This window comes from Hyperolius riggenbachi, chromosome 9 (assembly GCF_040937935.1).
Source record: "Hyperolius riggenbachi isolate aHypRig1 chromosome 9, aHypRig1.pri, whole genome shotgun sequence".
Classification (NCBI taxonomy): Eukaryota; Metazoa; Chordata; class Amphibia; order Anura; family Hyperoliidae; genus Hyperolius; species Hyperolius riggenbachi.
Window position 1 is genome coordinate 153,536,650 of NC_090654.1, and position 20,709 is coordinate 153,557,358.

Below are 20,709 nucleotides of genomic sequence, written 5' to 3' on the forward strand. Positions count from 1 at the left end.
GCTGACATAACAGACTAAATGAACTGTGTATGCACCTAGTTTATCACAGTATACCTGCAGTATCCAGAATGAGTTCCAAGGAGTCATCTTATATCAAATTGGATGGTTTTGGTAGATTAGCTTAAAGGAAATATCAGGCAATTTAAACAAAATGAGATCTACTTACCTGGGGCTTTTTCCAGCCCCTGGAAGGCTAAGTTTTACTCACTGCAGCTCTGCTCCAGGCCGGTCTCCCGGGGTCCCTTCCATAGCAGCGCCGAACCGCCGAGGTCTGGGGCCTCTTCGCATGCTCCATTTGTAATCATCTTACGTGGCTGGGAATTTTGTGCACAGGACTTCTGTGCTTGTGCAGAATGCTCCCGGCTACGTGAGAACAAGCGGCGTGGTTGCACAAGGTCACTGACCTCGCCGAGTTGCCGGCTGCTACGGAGTGGACCTAGAGAGACTGGCCTGGAGCGGAGCTTCGGCGAGGGACACATGGCCTGCAAGGGACTGGAGGAAGCTCCCGGTAAGTAGATCTCATTTTTGTTTAAATTGCCTGATATTTCCTTCAAATTGCCCTTACTTGTAGTGGAGATTGTGTATGCTCCATTAACACTGATCTCTGTTTGTGTAGTTTACCCATCTCTCGAGTCAGATGAAGATAATCCTGTGTTCAAATCTCGATCAAAGAAGAGAAAATGTTCTGATGATGCTCCATATAGCCCCACAGGTGAGCATGCATCTCCTATAATTCTCCTGCAAGATAGACTTCCCTGTCCATTGTATTGCATCAAGCCTCTTATTTTACCTTTCCAAGTACAGCAGTATTTTTTCAGTTTATCTTTAATACCAAAATCTTGTAAAAACCTCATTACCTAGTGTTAATAGGGGCCTAAGTCACATCAGTGCAAAATGTCTAAAATCTGTCATGAAGTAGATTTTTTCATTTTGTTTCCTTTTTTTCCAACCGTAGGAAGCTTTCACGTCATCAAACCATCACATTATGTCATTGGTACAGCTGACTGCATTTTCAAAATGTTATGTTAGCAATCCAGTTTTTACTGAAAAAATGCTGCTGAGTGGTGGGTTGTATTAAAGAGAACCCGAGGTGGGTTTGAAGAATATTATCTGCATACAGAGGCTGGATTTGCCTATACAGACCAACCTCTGTTGCTATCCCAAACCCCCCTAAGGTCCCCCTGCACTCTGCAATCCCTCATAAATCACAGCCACGCTGCTGACAAACAGCTTGTCAGAGCTGGCTGTGTTTATCTCTATAGTGTCAGTCTGCTGCTCTCCCCGCCTCCTGCAGAACTCCAGTCCCCGCCTGCATCCCTTCCCTCCCTGCTGATTGGAGGGAAGGGACGGGGGCAGGAACCGGAGCTATGCAGGAGGCGGGGGAGCAGCTGAGACTGACACTACAGATGTAAACACAGCCTCACAGCACGGCTGTGATTTATGAGGGATTGCAGAGTGCAGGGGGACCTTAGTGGGGTTTGGGATAGCAACAGAGGCTGGGCTGTATAGGCAGATCCAGCCTCTGTATGCAGATAACATTCTTTAAACACACCTCGGGTTCTCTTTAAGAAACTGGAGAATTGAAAGATTTTGTTTGCTTGAACCTTGCAGTCATCAGGTACTGTAATGTAATGTAAGTTTGGTATGAAATCCCAGTGTCGATACAGTTTGGTTGATTTTTTGGTTGATTTTTTTAAAACTTTTGCTCCCTTGTGATTATTAGTGGTTTTGTAGAAAAAAATATATATATATATATCTGCAACATTAGCAAAAATGTTCCTCATAATCAAGATACAGACAGAGGTTTCACTTGCACATGTTGGGAGTGTCAGCTCTGGTGTACAGGTAGTCCCCAACTTATGAACGCCCGACTTCTGCCGTGATGACTTCATGAAGTCGGGACTATCTCTAACTAGGAAGGCTCCTCCTCCATATTGCATCATTACGCGACGCAAGGGAAGCTGCTAGGGGAAACGGTGAAAGGAAAGAAGACGTCGCTGAGTGACTTGTTGCAGCTTCAGCTGTGCCTACTCTGCTCAAGGAACAAGGGCACAAGAGACACAGTGGAGAGGCATAGCAGGACACAAGGCGGGAGACATCTGGACATAACAGCGGGATACAGCTGGACATAAGAGGCACAAGGGGAGCAAAGGAGGCACAAGGTGACACAAGAAGGCACAAGGGAGACACAAGGTGGCAAAAGGAAGACACAGGGTGGCACAAGGTAGCACAATGCAGGCAAAAGGGAGACCTATGGAGACCAAGGAGACACAGAGGGGGACAGAGATGACACAGAGGGGGACACTAGAGGCACAGGGGATAGAGATGGCACAGTGTTCCGACTTAAGAATGGATTCAGGTTAAAAACAAACCTACAGTCCCTATCTCGTTCGTTAACCAGGGACTACATGTATATAATAGGAGAAAACCATGGATAAATATTCCATATGCTCTTCCAAGTCATCAAGAATGCTACAACAGCACAGAGCAGTTGTAGACCTCTCATGTACATAAACCGTCCCCCTCCATATATTAAACCTAATAAACAGACATTTTCTTGTGAGAGTTACAATGGCACTGTATCCTAAAAACACAAGAAGTATGATCGGAACATCTAGGAATGTTTACTGAAATTAACTTGAAAGTCCCTCCCCCCAGTCACTTCAATCATAAACTGTCCACAGTGATATGTGTTCACTGTACAATTTGTGGTAGATCAGGTACATGATTAATTTCTTTCTTATAGTGGTTGTTTATCTGGTCTTCCACCTTGCTCCAGGAAGGCTGTACAAATTATTTCTGCAGGAAAAATATTGATTAGACTACCTCATCTGCTAGGATTGTACTGCTCAAAGCATCGACTGATTACTGCTGCATCCCATGTTCCTCCCAAAGTTAGATTCGATGTTTCAAACAAGTCTAGTGCCAAATCTATTAAAACCCTAGTTTTCCCTTTGGGGTTTTCAAGGTCCGTAAAGGTGAATAGGTCACTACTAGCTTTTACTTGACCTCGCCCATTTTTATAGGCAGGTAATAGGCTGACTGGTGTCCTATCCCAACTCCTCCCTGACTACGTACTTGCTGAGGTTAATGATGGGGTACGGAGGGAGCTTGTACAATGAACTGCCTGCAATTCAGTCTAACCAAGCTGCATATGAAATTTACATGGAAAGTCTGCATTAAAATCCCAGCCAGGTTATAAAAACATTAATAGTGCCAGAATTGTGTATGGGTAGAAGGAATTCTAGGGTCAGTTGACTACTAATTGTCATCTGTGAGTGTAAGGATGGCAGATGCTGCTTGCTGTTGGAAAACAGTAATCTGTAAGAAAGACTAGAAGAAAGGTGCACTCTGTAGCCAGTAGGAAATGAGTGATGACCTTTTCCTATAAGGAAAGGTCTCACCTGGGTGGTAATGCTAGAGGGACCCATATGGCCTACCAGCTCAAAAGCATGTATCTCACTTTGGTCGGAGACAGCGCTCGTTGGACTCAAGGGGGTGGCCCCACTGGCCCGTCTCGTTTCTCCTTGCAATGGTAATCCTAGAATTGGGGTTACCTGAACCAGAGCCGATGGCCTCTAGTTGGCTAGAGTTCCGGCTGTATTCAAGGCACTGGAGAGTCTGAAGGGTCTTGAGATGCACTCAGGCCAGTATGAGCTGTTCCAACCGCAACGTGTAAGGTAAATGGATAGTGGTACTGGAGCAGTAGAATATCCACACAAAATGGGCAATTGGGTTTAAAAGCTTTAAAGCAATGCGTTTTGCGGGGTACTTCCCCCGCTTTTTCAAGCAAGTAGTTCATGAATGGTGTATGGTGGAATGCATATTGTACATTGCGAACTAAACACCTCATGGTAAAGGTCACCCTTAAGTATCCTAGTCACTGACTACCATATGTATGGAGCAGTTTACAAGCAAAATTAGAAAAGTTTATCATAACAATACAAAAAAATAGAACATAAGATAAAAGAGGAAGGAGGACTTTGGTCAGGGTTCACTTTTAGAGATTCCCCAAACAGCCTTTACTAGCCACCAGCCATGGGTTCACGTGGTTGGTTTTTGCTTTGTAAATGTGTGTACGACCATTTTGGCATACACATCTTTACAGCAAATTGGTAAAACACCCTGACATGTTCTATAATGCTGGGCAAAAACAACAGACAACCAGACCTATGCAATTCACTTTTTCTCCTTAGTTTTCTCCTAGGTGATATTTTCACACATTATCAATAAAATGCCTTTTAAGCCACCAGCAAGCAAGAAAATACTAATAATTTTGACAGCACTTTTTCACCTACTTTTTAGTACTTTCTCAATTGAAGGGTGGTAAAAAGTTATTTTCAACAGAAGATGATGAAACATTTTCTCCTAGGTGAAAACTTAGGAGAAACAGTGACCACTGTTTATACATATGACCACTAGTGTGGATACATCCCTGGAGGCATTAAAGGGAACCTAAACTGAGAAGGATGTGGATTTTTACTTTTCAAATAATACCAGTTGCCTGACTCTCCTGCTGATCCTGTGTCTCTAATACTTTCAGCCACAGCCCCTCAACAAACATGCAAATCAGGTGCTCTGACTGAAGTCAGACTGGATTAGCTGCATGCTTGTTTCTGGTGCGTGATTCATCCACTACTGCAGCTAAAGAGATCAGCAGGGCTGCCAGGCAACTGGTATTGTTTAAAAGGAAAAATCCATATCCCTCTCAGTTTAGGTTCCCTTTAAGGTTCAAACTAAAATGCCACATGTTTAAGTCTGGCATTTACGAACACTCAAAGAGACACTGAAGCGAAAAAAAATGATGATATTATGATTTGTATGTGTAGTACAGTTAAGAAATAAAACATTAAGATCAGATACATCAGTCTAATTGTTTCCAGTACAGGAAGAGTTGAGAAACTCCAGTTGTTATCTCTATGCAAAAAAGCTATTAAGCTCTCCGACTAAGTTAGTCGTGTAGAGGGCTGTTATCTGACTTTTATTATCTCAACTGTAATTGAACTGTTTACTTTTCCTCTGCCAGAGGAGAGTTCATTACTTCACAGACTGCTCTGAAAGACTCATTTTGAATGCTGAGTGTTGTGTAATCTGCACATATTATAGAATAATGCAATGTTAGAAAAAACACTATGTACCTGAAAATAAAAGTATGAGAATATTTTCTTTGCTGCTAATCTTCTAGTAATTATTCATAGTACACAACCAATTCATTATATCATATATTTTTTTTCGCTTCAGTGTCTCTTTAACTAGTTCCTCTGTAGCACAGTCCACCCTGCAATATTATTGATCTGAGACATACCTACAAGGGCTGTGGAGTCGGCGTTGAGGAGTTGGAGTCGGAGCAGTTTTTGGGTACCTGGAGTCAGGAAAAAATGCACCGACTCCTAATGGATTTAAATTGTAATGAAAATAGAAAATATGATAAAGTATTCTATTTCTCAGATAATAGTCATCATAAATAACTTAGTTATAGCTGTGCTTAGTCCGCAAAAATTAAATACTGGTATGCCAATAAAAAAATAGTTACGTGTGCTGCTGCAATAATGCAGATCGATATTCTTTGTTTGTGTCTGTACCCTCTAGATCTAGAAGTACTCTTACCAGGGACTAGTTTTGATTTCTATTTAAAGGGAACCTAAAGTCTTCTGAAGCCCCAGTTCAGTTTTACTTACCTGGGGCTTCTACCGGTCTTCTGCAGTTGCCCTGTGCCCGGTACTCAGCGATCCCCCGGTTCCCCCTCCAAGGCTCAGTTTGATTTTACTGACTGAGCCTGTCGCTGGTCACTGGGCCTGCGTGGCTCTGGACGTGTCCTCGTTCGCACTCCCGTCCCCAGGAGCATCCTGCACAGGCGCAGTAAGACAAAATCTGACCTGCAACAGGCCACATTGTGTTCTAGTGATTGTGTATGTCATGCTTGGGCCTGTCATATGCAAAGAAGAGTTTATTCCACACACAAAAAAAAAAAATCTGTGCTGTGTTCTCAAAATAAAAGTTTGCTGGTAGCAAGTGGGCCTTTGCAGGTCAGTAACTTTGAGCAAAACAATATGAACCAAGATATCTTTAACGGGAACCTGAGGCTATGGGCACATGCCATATTTATATCCTTTTAACCAGTTCACCCCCAAGGGGTTTTTACACTAACAGACCAGAGAAATTTTCACCTGTCAGTGCTCCTCCCTTTTATTCACCAATAACTTTATTACTACTTATCACAACAAAATGATTTATACCTTGTTTTGTTTTTCACCACCAATTAGGCTTTCTGTGTGTAGTACATTTTGCTAAGTATTTTTTATTCTAAATGCATTTTAGCGGAAAAAAATAAGAAAAGAATTGGAAAAAATCATTATTTCTAAGTTTTGGCCATTATAGTTTTAAAATAAAATGTTCTCCTGTGGATAAAACCCACTCATTCTATTGCCTCATTTGTCCCAATTATTAAACCATTTAAATTATGTCTCTACCGCAATGTATGGCAACAATATATTATTTGGAAATATAGGGGTTATTTTTCTTTTTTGTTTATTTTTTTTTCTGGTCTATAATTACAAGTCCCTTTGTAGTAAATTAATAGTAATATACCCTCATAAAATATACTGTAGATTAAAAAAGCTGAGTCCCTAAGGCAACTATTTATGTATTTTTTTAAACAGATTTTTGTTGCTGCAAACACTCCTGTTTAAGAGCTGGTCCACACTAGGTCCGGAAACGTATCCGTGGCTGCGTTTTTCAAACCTGATGAAAAACGGAGTCCCGGATACTAATGTTGAAAATAGCAGCCAGCCTCACCCAAGTAAAAAACGGATCCGTCTGCGTTTGCAGGGATCCGTTTTCAAAACCTGAACGGAAGGTCCGGATCTGCTGCATTTTCACGCAACGGATCAGGACCACGGATACACGCAGGGGGTAGTGAAAGCAATGAGAAAACGCATCTCCAGCTCCACTGGCAAAAAACGGATGTTACAACTGATAGCCTGAGCTTTATGATTGGCCCAAAAAAATCCTCCCACTCCTTCCTAATGATGGAGACGTTTTCTGTCAGGGAAAAACCTGAACGGAAACTGATGCAAAACTGATGCACTTTCATCAGTTTGCAGTACGGTGGGTACTTCCCCTGATCCGGACTGCAGGGTCCGTCCTGCAACTGTGTCTAGTGTGGACCTAGCCTTATAAGAAGTGTTCACTTTTTTCTTTTACATTTACTGCCTCTGACTGCTTCCTGTTTCATGAATGGACATGGCCCCTGATCGGGGTCATGTCCATTCATTCCAGTCATTGCGATTGGGTAGAGGAGCACTCTGTCCTCTTCCCCAATCACGGAAAGCGGTGTCTCGACGGGTAATGGTGGCGCACACGCATGCACAGCGGCAGCAGGAGTGAGCAACTTATTAAAACGTCCTGTTGTCGTTAACAGGCTCAAACAGGATGTTTTAATAAGGTGGCTTGCCATTAACTGGTTAAACAATATTAGTTGTCTGGCAGTCCTGCTGATCTCTTTGGCTTCAGTAGTGTCTAAATTGCACACCTGAAACAAGTGTGCAGCTTATCCAGTCAGACTTTAGTGAGAGCACCAGATCTGCATGTTTGTTCCGGGTCTATTGCTAAAAGTATTGGAGGCACAGAATCAGCAGGACAGCCAGGCAACTTACACTTCTATAGCCACTACAGCACTCAAGTTTTTTTTATGTTACGGTACTTGTAATATTTATCACATTTTATCTATGCATCTATTTAAAGGATCACTACCGAAAAAGAAAAAAAAATACATGGGTACAATTACATTTCTTCAAATGAATATGCACTATAAATTACTTTTCTCCTATGTTATTGTCACTTACAGTAAGCATTAAAAGTCTTGACAGATCTGACAGATTTAGGACTATTCCATCTCCTCATGGGGTATTTTCAGGGTTTTCTTTATTGTCAAAAGCACTCATTGAACAGCAGTTGCTCTGTCCAACTGTACAAAAAGTGTGGAAATGAGTAAAAAGGTTGACCAACATCTTTATGTAGATCCTTTCTAGGGATTGCGTTTGTATAGAATAAAGGAGATACTGAGATGCGTACATGTAATAAAGGTGCCTAGAAAAAAGGGCGCAGGAGATTGCCGCTAGTAGAATATTGGTACTTTCGTCCGATAGTAAAATATTGGTAATGCCTACCAATATTTTTCTATGACCTAACCCTACTCTTACACAGAACCCCCCCCCCTCCAATGATGCCCAACCCTAATACAGCCCCAGGTGATGCCTAACCCTCCAAGTGGTGTCAAAACCTAAAAACCTCCCCCTGTGGCCTTACAATCTTAATCTCCCCCCTGTGCCGCAAAAACTGTAATTAGCCGTAATAAATGTAATCTTGGCAGCCAAAATTTTGGCTATAAATCACTCCAGCTATCTATAGCCACAATTTCCAGGCACTCAAAATTACATCTATTGCCGCATTTTATTGGGTGCCTCCATGTGCCTCCATGTGCCCAAATTTCCCTCTGTTGCCGCGGGTTTTATCATAGCACTTTGTGCGCCCTTTTTTCCTGATCCCACTGAGATACTCTCCATGAGGAGATAATTAATCCAAATCCTGTCAAATCTGTCAGAATTTTACTGCCTAAAGTAAGCAGTTTCAACATAGAAGAAAAGTAATTTATTGTGCTTCTTACTCTGAAATAAATGTACATCTGGTAAGTATGTGTACACATATACTTCACATTTTTTTGTCTGCAATAATTTTTTTGCTACTTCTGACAACTAAAGGTCCTTTCACAGGACATCAGTTGTGTTGCATACAATTCTATAGGTCTGTTCACATGTCTGTTGTAGTGGATTGCATTATTCTAACTCGCTGCAAGCAGTCTTTGAATTAGGGTGAATGTTAAGTCTCCATTGAAGTTTGCACACATAATACTTGTATGTGTTTTATATATGTATTAAAGTAGACTTTCTTTGGGTAGTATTTTTTGGCAATAATTATTTTATTTTCTGTTCATTTTTGTAAGCATTTTTGCTTTGCTCATTAATAGCACAATACAAAAATAGTTATGCTCCTGGGGCTTTAGATTAAGTTTCAGAGGATGTATGGAAAATATCTCTGAAAAACAGCCTCCATATTAGCAAATAAATACAGACTGTGTTGTTTTAAGTTCATCAATAATATAATTTATTCAAGTAATCCACAGTACAATGTGTTTCACAGACCTTATCCCGCTTCATCTGCCAATCAAGGGCAAAAAAACTAGAACAAAATCAGAGACAATTGACTAAGCACCTGTATATAGTTTCTGCATTGGCTAGGTAAAATATACATAATTAAGATAATTAAGAAACTGATATAGATAAATGCAATCTATGTTGGTTTCTTAATTATGTATAGTTTACTTAGACGATGATAAAACTATATAGGGGTACTTAGTCGATTGTCTCTGGTTTTGTTCTAGTTTTTGCTCCATTGATTGCCTGATGAAGCGGGATAAGGCCTATGAAACACATTGCATTGTAGAATACTTGAATAAATGGTATTATTGTTAAAATTAAATCAACACAGTCTGTATTTATTTGCTGGGGAGGTAAGCCCATTACTACCGCCCTTTTTAAATTTTTACCCTATTTTGGTGCCTCTGTTCACAGCTTGAGAATGGATGAAGTCCGCACACTCACAGGTATAAAAGTCCAAGGGTTTTTATTTCTGAATGACACGGATACAGCTTCTTTTAATATTGCAAAGTCCACCCCTGTTAGAGGGGTGTTATCCCTTGTTTCCTGTCTACAGAGAGCGACTTCTTAACCTGAGTGGTTGCCTTTGTGGTAACCAACCTTTCAGTTCCAATACCTTGGCTATTTAATGTGCTACACTATATTGAGCTCTCAGGGCCCTTTTCCACTAGAGCGATTGTGATTGCTGAATCGCAAAATCGCAAATCGCTAGTGATTTTTAAATCGCTAGGGTTGTTACTTTATCATAGAAATCACGAGAAGTATTTTCCACTACAGTGATTCGATTTGGAAATCGCTAAACGCAAATCGCAATCGCTTGCTGGAGCGATTTTTACAATGATAATGCAATGCAAATCGCAATCGCATAACAGAATTAATGAAAAATCACAATCGCAATCGCTGGCGTTTGTGATTTGTGATTGCGATTGCTAGTGTAAAAGGGCCCTCAGTGTCCCTTTCTTTCTCTTTCTACAAGCCTCCATATCACCTCAGGTTCCCATAAAGCTTTTAAGGTTTGGATTAGCATCTGCTGGCTACATTTAACAGAAGTAAAATAATAATTTAAATAAACCTGATTAAAACATTTAAAATATCCCTTAATCAAATATGTTTTATGAAGCAAAAAATACCTATTTAACAGTATAATTATACCATCCTTTTAAATCCATAAAACAGTTATACCTGGAGTTACAAGTAGAACAGACCGTCTACTGTTAAGACTGTATACTGTAGACACTTCAGTAAGAAAAATGGATGTACAAAAAAAAAAAGTTCAAAAAAATAATTGTCTTCTGTAAATGTTTGTTGTCTGTGTTTTGAACTACTTCTATTTTAGTATGTTCATTCTGGTTTCATAACAAATATTTGTTATATAGCAAGAGTTGGTCCCTCCATACCTCGACAAGACAGGCCCATCCGTGAAGGTACACGAGTCGCATCTGTTGAAACTGGCCTTGCAGCGGCTGCCGCCAAGTTATCCCAGCAGGTGAGAGGCTGTGAAAACCTATTATTCACACACTTTTACTTTAATGTCTTTACAAACTAGATAAATCATGCTCAGGAATAAACAATTTTATAATGTTTGACTCAATTTATATTTTTTGCACATATGTGTAGGTTTGTGACATTTGTGTGTGATATGTATTTTCCTTTTTGTGGCTCAGGAATTAAAAACTAGCTACAGCTATTCTAGATTATCCCATGATGTATACTTGTATTCAATACGCAAACTCACTGGCCTTTTGGCCACTCATTTTCTTCTTTTTGTTGTTATTATTGTCCATTTCTACTTATTTGTCCCTAAGACTCCTGAGTGGGGGCGCGCAACATGTTTTGGATTCAACCATATGCAAATCCTTACTAAAAAACATGTAAAACTAAAAACCCAAACCAGTTTAGTCATTATCCATTCTCTCCAAAATGATCTTCATCGAGATCAGATACTTCTGCCGCATTCATCAAAAAAAGTTTCATTTAATATTGAAGCCCCGAGTAAGTAGCACTTATTTTCTTTAGATTGCCTGATAACTCCTTTAAGAGGAGAAGAATAAAACAAAGTAGGTTCATAAGAGCAGCTATGGTATGCATGGGTAAACAAACAAAACAGGCCCCATACATTTGAGACATGGTGGTAAGTAGAGATGGCCCGAACCGTTCGCCGGCGACCGGTTCCAGGCAAACTTCCGGTGGTTCGCGGTCACCATGTAACGCAAACTTTTCCGAAAGTTCGGTTCGTCCCCATAGTGCGCCATTAGAGTCAACTTTGACCCTCTACATCACAGTCAGCAGGCACATTGTAGCCAATTAGGCTACACTCTCTCCTGGAGCCACTCCCCCCCTTATAAAAGGCAGGCAGCGCTGGCCATTACACTCACTCGTGTGCCTGCATTAATTAGTGAATGGACAGCTGCTGGCAGACTCTCATAGGGAAAGATTAGTTAGGCTCTTGTAGGCTTGTTAGCTTGCTCCTGGCTGTTATTGCTAAAATAGCACCCCTCAACAGCTCTTTTGAGAGCTAATGTTCTCCTGATGTGTTTTTTTTGTGTTGCCCACTGACACTGCATTATACAGCCCTATCTGTTGCAGCTGGACCTTTGTAATTGCTATTACTTTGCCAGCTAGGCCCTGCCTAACTATCTATACTGGGACACCTACCTATGCCTACCTAACTACTGGGGCACCTACTTATCTATACGGTGACACCTACCTATGCCTACCTACCTATACTAGGGCAGCCAATGCCTACCTACCTATGCTGGGTCTCCTACCTATGCCTCGCTAACTACTGGGGCACCTACCTATGCCTATCTACCTATACTGGGATTCCTACCTATGCCTAGCTAACTACTGGGGCACCTACATATGCCTACCTACCTATACTGGGACCCCTACCTATGCTTAGCTAACTACTGGGGCACCTACTTATGCCTATCTACCTATACTGGGACACCTACCTATGCCTACCTACCTATACTGGGACTCCTACCTATGCCTAGCTAACTACTGGGGCACCTACCTATGCCTATCTACTTATACTCGGACACCTACCTATGCCTACCTACCTATACTGGGGCACCTATGCCTACCTACATACAAGAAGATCATAAGGTTGTTGCTTCATTGTGGACAGAGCAAATTTGATCAGCTGGACAGTCACTGTTGTTCTATCATTGAGCTACCACAGCCCGGCGACCATATAGGCTTGAAAACCGCCACGGCCTACACTCTCGCCATGGTGCGCACCAGTCCAACACGGCTGTCACTTTATGCTGGGCTGGGGGTTTTATGCTGGGCTGGGGTGCTTTATGTAGCGCTGGGGGGGGGGCTTTATGCAGCGCTGGGGGGCTTCATGCTTGGCTGGGGGGCTTCATGCTGGGCTGGGGGGCTTTAGGCTGGGCTGGGGGGCTTTATGCGGCACTGGGGGGCTTTATGCTGGACTGGGGTGCTTCATGCTGGGCTGGGGGGCTTTGCTGGACTGGGCGCTTTGCTGGCCGGGAGTCAAGAGGGCTGGTTGCAGCGCTACAGACCTCAGATCGCAGCGACTGGGGAAAACAGAGCAGGACGCACATACAGGAAGTCACGTCACTCCCACATTTGAAGTGCACCCTGCTCTGCCTTCCCCAGTCGCCGCGATCTGAGAGGTCTGATAGCAGAGAGCCGGCACACTGCGGAGGGAGGCGGGGCACCTGTCAAAATTATATCCGAGGCACCATGGCAACAGGTTCGTGGGTGGTGCCCCGGATAAAACCCCCTAACTACGCCTCTGTCGGTTAAATCAGCTATTTTCAGCATTACTGAATGCGGTAATGCTTTGTGACTAGAGTCCATTATGCTGTTTATGTAATGCTTGTTTATATTTTTCAATGTAATGTAAAATTTACCATCCTTTTTTTAAATACAAAATAATAAAACATACATTGTTCGCTAATAGTAATGCCCAAATATACCCCACTAATGGTAATGCCCAAATACCCTCATTTTTAACCAGTTGAAGCTCCATGACGTTAAAATAAGTCTCTGCACTCTCTTCCCTACAACTTCCTAAATAACACTGTTCAGTCATCCCTGAGCGAATAAAAATGCTATACAGTTGTAACAGAATGAAAGCAAAGCACTCTTCTTTTCCTAGGAAATTCAATGGCAAGCCTAATGAATTAACAAGTGGAAAAATAAACATTTTAGGAGCAGACAAATGTAACAATTAGGTAGTGTATACAATGTGTTACTAATACACTATCAAAACAAAAGAACTGTTTATAGCCAGAATTTCTTCTTTGCTCTAAAAGATTATTTACAGCATATAATATACTAACACAATGCTTTTTTTTAGTAAAACAGCATTCAAAGGGTTACTTCACAGGGCTGACTCTTTCTTCTGCAGGGAGAACCGGCATCAGAACTGCTTATAATCTTATCTTGTGTACACATTCTTTACTTGATACATTTATGTAAACATTCTCTGGCTGTGCAGGACTTCAGCTGATAAGTGCTGAAGTGAAAAACAGATCAGAAATAACTGCTGCCAGCATTTACAACAGAATGACAACAGTTATAAATAAAATGCACCAGCAGCTTTCAAAGTAAATTAACTGAACTTTGGGAAGTTATAATATGTAAATGAATATTAATACTTGGGCACAAAAGCAAATATGATAATTTCATGGGTTATAAAAAGTAGGAAAACACATTTTTGTTGAAAATTTTGTCAAAGTTTTAAACCGCTTTAAATAAACAGGAGAGATAGACAAATAAAATGTGTGGTTTAATGTACAATATGACTTTTTACATTAAAGCTATAATGTATGAAAGTGGATAAATTGTGTATTTTTTAACTTTTTTCCCTATTTTCATTTTAAAATGCATAGAAAATAAGGTAATTACTGAAAACAACTATCAGCCACAAAAAGCCTAATGTGTCCTGAAAAAAACAATATATAGATCATTTAGTTCAATATATAGATCATAGTTATTGATAAAGTTATTGCCAAAGTAATCAGAACTAAGCTGAACTGTGAAAATAACCAGGAACGCGAAGTGTTTAAATATGACTGACACAGGACCATTTAAACCGACTCTCTATTGCACATGTGCAAGTAGCTATCTCCTGCGTCTCCTCCCATCATACGTAGCTGTTGAGGGCCACAATGAAAACAAAATAATCATTTTAATAAAATAAGTGCTACTTACCCGGGGCTTCCTCCAGCCCCAAGCTCCCAGCATGTCCCTCGCCGCAGTTCTGCCTGCAGCCGTTCTCTGCAGCTCCCTCCTGGTCCCCGACGATGACGTCAGGCCGACCTCCGGGTCTGCCTGTACTGCGCCTACACGAGCGGTGCTGTCAATCACCACCACGTGGACCGGAGCGGACTGCACAGGCGCAGAACTACTGGAGGAAGCCCCGAGTAAGTAGCACTTATTGTATTAAAATTCGCCTGATATCTCCTTTAAAGAGACACTGAAACGAAAAAATATGATATAATGAATTGGTTGCGTAGTATGGATAATTACTAGAACTTTAGTAGCAAAGAAAATATTCTCATATTTTTATTTTCAGTTATATAGGTTTTTTTTTATAACTTTGCATAATTCTCTAATATTTGCAGTTTAAACAGTACTCAGCATTATACATGATTTCACAGAGCAGGCTAGTGAACTTTTGAACTGTTCTCTGCAGGAAAAAAAAAACAATACAGTGCCAGGCACTTGAGATAATAAGCTTCAGAAGACTTTGAAAGTCGTGGAGCTCAATGGCTTTTTTTGCACAGACAACAACTCGAGTTTCTTAACTTTTCCTGTACTGGAAACAATATTAGACTTATGTCTCTGCTCCTAATGTTTTATTTCTTAGCTGTACTACACATACAAATCATTATAACTTTGTTTCGCTTCAGTGTCTCTTTAAAGGCTCCTCTCCTCTCACTTGGACCATCAATGTCTCAAATTATCCTGGGGCACTACATTTACCAAAACATCTGGTAAATTGCTGATATTACTATTACTTTTAAAAGGGTGAAAGGGATGAATTAATGGTAGACTGCTTTTAAGGGATCAGGACCGTTTGTAGTCATAGGTCAACCAGCAATCGGGCTGTGCATTGCACCCTTTCATTGTGAAGTTACTGCTGTCTGCATATTTACTGTATTGGCTCAACAAAGTGTGCTGGTCTGTGTATAAAGATGGGAATACCATAAGTGCCACATCACATCTTTACCTTAGAATAGTACAGTGTAGTCCCAACTGCATTCAATAAGTACATAGGTTTTGCTCGGTTTTTAGGTATTCTAAGTGTGTTTGTGTGTCTTGACAGTGAGTTGTCTTACCTAGGATCCCAGAATCAGGGGTGCTTGGATACCCCTTTTTAAAATCCGAATTGATTCGGATCCGAATACCCAGATATCCGGATCCGAACCGGATATCCGAATCCGAACTTTTTGGTATCCGAGTAACCTCAGATATACGAAGCCAATATCCGGCCGGATTCGGGTATCCGGATAGAAAACCGGAAGTGACCTGAAAATCGCTTAAAATGCTTCCAAAAGTCTCTTCAAAAGGCGAAAACCCTTTCAGAGGTGTCTCTCTCTCTCTCTCTCTCTCTCTCTCTCTCTCTCACTCTCTCTTCGAAAGGGATTTTTGCCATTGAAGGTGATTTTGGCTTCTGCTCGGATATCTGAACTAACTATCCGGCCGGATTTCGGATTTCAAATGGGAAATCTGAGTTTGCTCGGATAGTCTATTTGGATTTAAAAAAAATATCCGAATTGCTATTCAAAGTTCGGATTATCTGGGTAGTTCGGATATCCGAAATCTTGGTGAGCACCACTGCCCAGAATGGCATCGGCTCCATGAACAGTTTCTAAAAGAAAAGAATATAGATTTATTCACTCGATCAAGCTAATGTTCTGTATGTAAGGTGCTCAGAGATACAGAAAACAATCATGCATAGCAACCATTAAAAGACCTTGACTCATCTAACATCGCACCAGCATATGTAGATAACAACCTCCAAAAAGAGATTGTTGATTCCATATATCAATACATATGAAGGCAAGCCCTAGAGCTATGACCAATTCATGCTCATACTGTGGTTCCTACACTCACAAATCTGACAAAAACACTGAGTTCATAAATAATGGGACACATGTCTGGATGGACAATAATCTAAACAGTTAGTAATGCTTAAGACTGCTCATTGAGCTAGAAACCTTAAATCTTGTAGTTAACAGAAGGGGACACAGCTTCCATAGAACACACGCTGAACATCAAAAAGTGAAAAATAATGCAGTTTTATAAATTCCACTATGTAACAAAGCCTACGGTGCCTGAAAAGTGTGAGTAAATAATATTTTGCAGACCACACCAGGGGTAGTCAGAATAGTAAACAGAATGCTCTAATCAAAAGTTCATGACAACTTCTGAACTTACAGCAGATGACAGAAACGTTCAGAATAGTCTTAGGATTGGTTCTTTTACCATATGTTAAAGTTGTCCTGTGTGATGCTATTCAAGAATGCAAATTATAGCCCCCTCTGTATTATCCAAGTTCACTAAATAAATCCAAGATAAGTCCCCATGAAACAAGTGCAGTGTAGCTTTGTGCTTCCTACTTCTCCCGTCACCTCCTGTTCACATCACTCACCTTTCCTCTCTCCAGGCCTTCAGTCCTTATATCTTAAAGGTAAAGGTACACTCGTACTGTAGATTGTCACCCTATGTGGCAAAAAGATAGATCCTTCTTTAGAGGGATCTATTCCACTGATTTTCAATTGATTTAAGCATGAAAAACAGTATTTTGAACAGTATGAAAATCTATTCAACTCAATCTTACTGCATTGTAGCACTATGGGCCATTGATCTACCGCCCCTCCTGCCCAACCCCTGATTGATCGTTAGTTTCGATCCGATCGATAATTCTGATTAATTTTTGGTCAACCGGTTTTGACATATTGGGGCATAGATTTCTTCAGAGTGATCGCACAGGAAAATTGAGGAGTGTGTGGCTATTTGTGTCAACTGTGCAAAAAGCTGTTAAATTCTAGCAAGCCAATACTTTCCAGCTTACTGTAGGATGCAATGGGTGAACAAACATCAACAGGCCTTATAATGATTGATACTGTCATATGGGACTTAGGGCTTTGATTCACTAAACATAGTAATACAGCGCGCGTTAGCTACTGTTACGTGCACTAGTGAATCAGCATGCCTTAATTCAGTGTCCCTGCACGCTATTGGCAGCATAGCGTGCATAATTGGGGAGCAGCACTCAGCACCCGCTATGCTGCTGAATTGCAGCATAGTGAACGCTAGTAACTTAACATCGGCTCCACTCCTCCCGCCCTGAGCTCCAGCGGGTCCAGTCACATTAACCACTTAAGCCCACAGGGCTGTTTATTTTTTGCATCTGAGCAACTTTCACCTCCCATTAATTTGCCAATAACTTTATCTCTACTCATCACAATGAATTGATCTATATCTTGTTTTTTCTTTGGGTTATACACTTTGCTAAGAATTAATTTAATTCTAAATCCATTTTAACAGAAATATTAAGAAAGAAATAGAAAAAAATCATTATTTCTTAGTTTTTGGCCATTATAGTTTGAAATTGATACATGCCGTAATTAAAACCCATGTATTTTATTTGCCCATTTGTCCCGCTTATTACACCATTTAAATTATGTCCCTATCACAATGTATGGCGCCGATATTTTATTTGGAAATAAAGGTGCATGTTTTCAATTTGCGTACATCACTATTTACAAGCCCATAATTTAAAAAATTATATTAATATACTCCTTTGACATACATATTTAAAAAGTTCAGACACGTAGGTAACTATTTGTTTTTTTGTTTGTTTGTTTTTTTATTGTAATTTAAAAAAAAATATATAAAAACATTTTTATTTGGGTAATTTTTTGGTGTGGGAGGTAAACAGCTAATTTTAAATGTAAAAAAATATATTTATTTAATAAAAAATGGATGAGGGTGTAGTTTTACTATTTGGCCACAAGATGGCCACAGTCAAAAAGCATTAGGAGGACGGGAAACTGTTTGTGAAAAGAGGTTGTCGGTTTTTCTGCGGGGGGCTTCGATCACTGAATGGGATCTATAATCCCATTCATTGATCGCTGGGCTAATAGCCGGCGGTGGTAGCTGCCGGAGTGTGCGCAGCCGATCTGGACTAGAATGTTTGTCCAGATAGGCTTCAGTGGTTAAATGACCTGACCCCCCGCTCTGATTGGCCCAATAAGCTGTCTGTCAAGTGACAATAATTCAGCAGTAGCATGGCATGCGTTGAGTACCCGTTCCCCGATTATGCACGATATACTGCCAATAGCGCACGTAGCGTGCAGGGAGACCAAATTAAGGCAAGCTGATTCACTAGTGCACATAACAGTAGCTAACTTGCGCTGTTACGCGGCGCTATGCTTAGTGAATCAAGCACCTGATGCACTAAACGCTGATAAAGTTGCCGTATGCAGGGAGGGCATGGCAAGTTTACAGTTACAAGGGAGCATATAAAAGCATATTATAAAGCATAATACCATAGTAATGCACATTACCACTGTAAAGTACGTAGCACTAATGGTTTAACGGCTTGTGCTCCCACTGCGCTAGTAACATAATTTAGTGCATCAGGCCTTTAGTAGGCCTGTGCCTATGTGATATATGGTTGCTGTATGTGTGGGTGTGATGTGCTGAATTTCATACATGCAGTTGTAATGGGGGAGTCATGTATACCTATTTATTTAACTGATGGAACAGTAAAATATGGGTTGGCATAATACTGTGTATGATATATGGGGAAGTGTAAGTGTACTGGGGCATTGTATGTGTACTGTGCAGGGGTGTAATATAGACTAACCAGCAAGCTCATGGTGAACCAGAACTCCAATGAGTTCTGGTTCTGAGCTTGCTGGTTAGTCTGTACCTCTCGGTGTTACAATGCCCTACTCCATAGAGCCAAATTAATCCATGCCATGCACTGATGAGGATCAAACAATCCGAAACAGTCTGTATGCATGTTGGATTATTATGGCTCTGTACAAATTGCCAAGCTGACACATCATTGCATTCCAGCGGTTCTGGAGGTGTGTTGAGCTTCGAAGGGCAACAATGGTTAATTTGCATATATTCAGCAGTGATGCACTGGGAGACATCTCAAGCTCACTCCAACCTGAATTATCACAAATTCTTTCTGTTTTAAGAAAGCAAACTTTTGTTTTTGGGGTGTAATATGGAAGTGAGTAATAAGGGGAAGGTGGTGCATGTAATGTGTAGCAGTGCATTTCAGGAGATCTATCTCTGCTCCTCTACCTGCCACCTCTGTCTGTCTCTCTCTGCCACTTATCTCTTATGTCTCTTTGTACTCAACCACTTATTCCACATCCACTTTACCTTATAATGTGCAACAAATCTTAAAGGGAATCTGCAGCAATAACTATATGGAGGCTGCCATATTTATTTCCTTTTAAAGTGGACCGGAACTGATGCACAGGACACTAGGAAAACACAGATTAATCCACCTTGTATGTCTTTAGAGAGTTTAGCCTGTCTAATTCCCCCTCATCTGTGACTAATCATAACTGTAATTTGATCTCTCAGCTGTGTCAGCACAGGAATCTCGTTAGTCTTGGGCAGAGTAGCTAATTCGTAAACACAGGATGTTAACTCCACGTCTGCTTTCATGAAAGCAGGAAGTAGACACACTACAGATTCATTGCAGGATTTCTATAAGCAGCAACAAATAAATGTGTTTCTGTAAAGGGTATAGAGGACGTTCAGGTCCGCTTTAACCAATACCAGTTGCCTGGCAGCCCTGCTGATCTATTTGGCTGCAGTAGTGTCTGAATCACACCAGAAACAAGCATGCAGCTATTTTAGTCAGATTTGACAAAAATGTAAGAAACACCTGATCTGCTGCTTGTTCTGGGTCTTTGGCTAAAAGTATTAGAGGCAGAGGATCAGCAGGTTAGCCAGGTAACCGGTATTGTTTAAAAGGGAATAAATATGGCAGCCTCCATATTCCTCTCACGTCCTTTGTTATGCATAATGTCCAAATCTGAGAAGGTAAAACAATGCCCCTACTTTACAACTCAGTTCTAAAGTAAATCATCAAAATAAAAAAATTCTCCCAAGCAAATGTAATTTACAGATAAATTAATGATTACCCCTTCACATTCATGATCCTAAGAATCTTGGTTTGGTACCAGGTTCTCTTGTCTCTGTCCAAGGAGCTTTAAATATATGGAATTTCTGTCTTCATAGAGAGCCACTAGTTTCAAGGGTTAAAGTGTGTACACATGCACAAGGATTGTACCTCCAGGGATCAGGACTTGATCCTTCCGTTGACAGGGCCCGAAAGTTATTCAGATGCATTGTGTGGCTATAAGAGGGAAGGTGTAACAAATGTGTGGCACATGACAGAGAGGTTCCTGCAATATTTCTATTTGCTAACCTGCAATGTTTACTGCATAAAACCTCTGAAATGCCTAGAACTTTT

At 40.8% G+C, this 20,709-nt stretch overlaps 1 protein-coding gene across 1 annotated transcript in view; it reads left to right on the forward strand.

Annotated features, from left to right (window-relative positions):
- PHF2 (PHD finger protein 2) overlaps nucleotides 1-20,709 on the forward strand; it is a 762,463-nt gene that overhangs the window by 624,816 nt on the left and 116,938 nt on the right. The window contains exons 19-20 of the mRNA XM_068253616.1: nucleotides 617-712; nucleotides 10,592-10,701. Of these exons, the coding sequence (XP_068109717.1) occupies nucleotides 617-712; nucleotides 10,592-10,701 (206 nt within the window). The remainder of the gene's footprint in view (nucleotides 1-616; nucleotides 713-10,591; nucleotides 10,702-20,709) is intronic.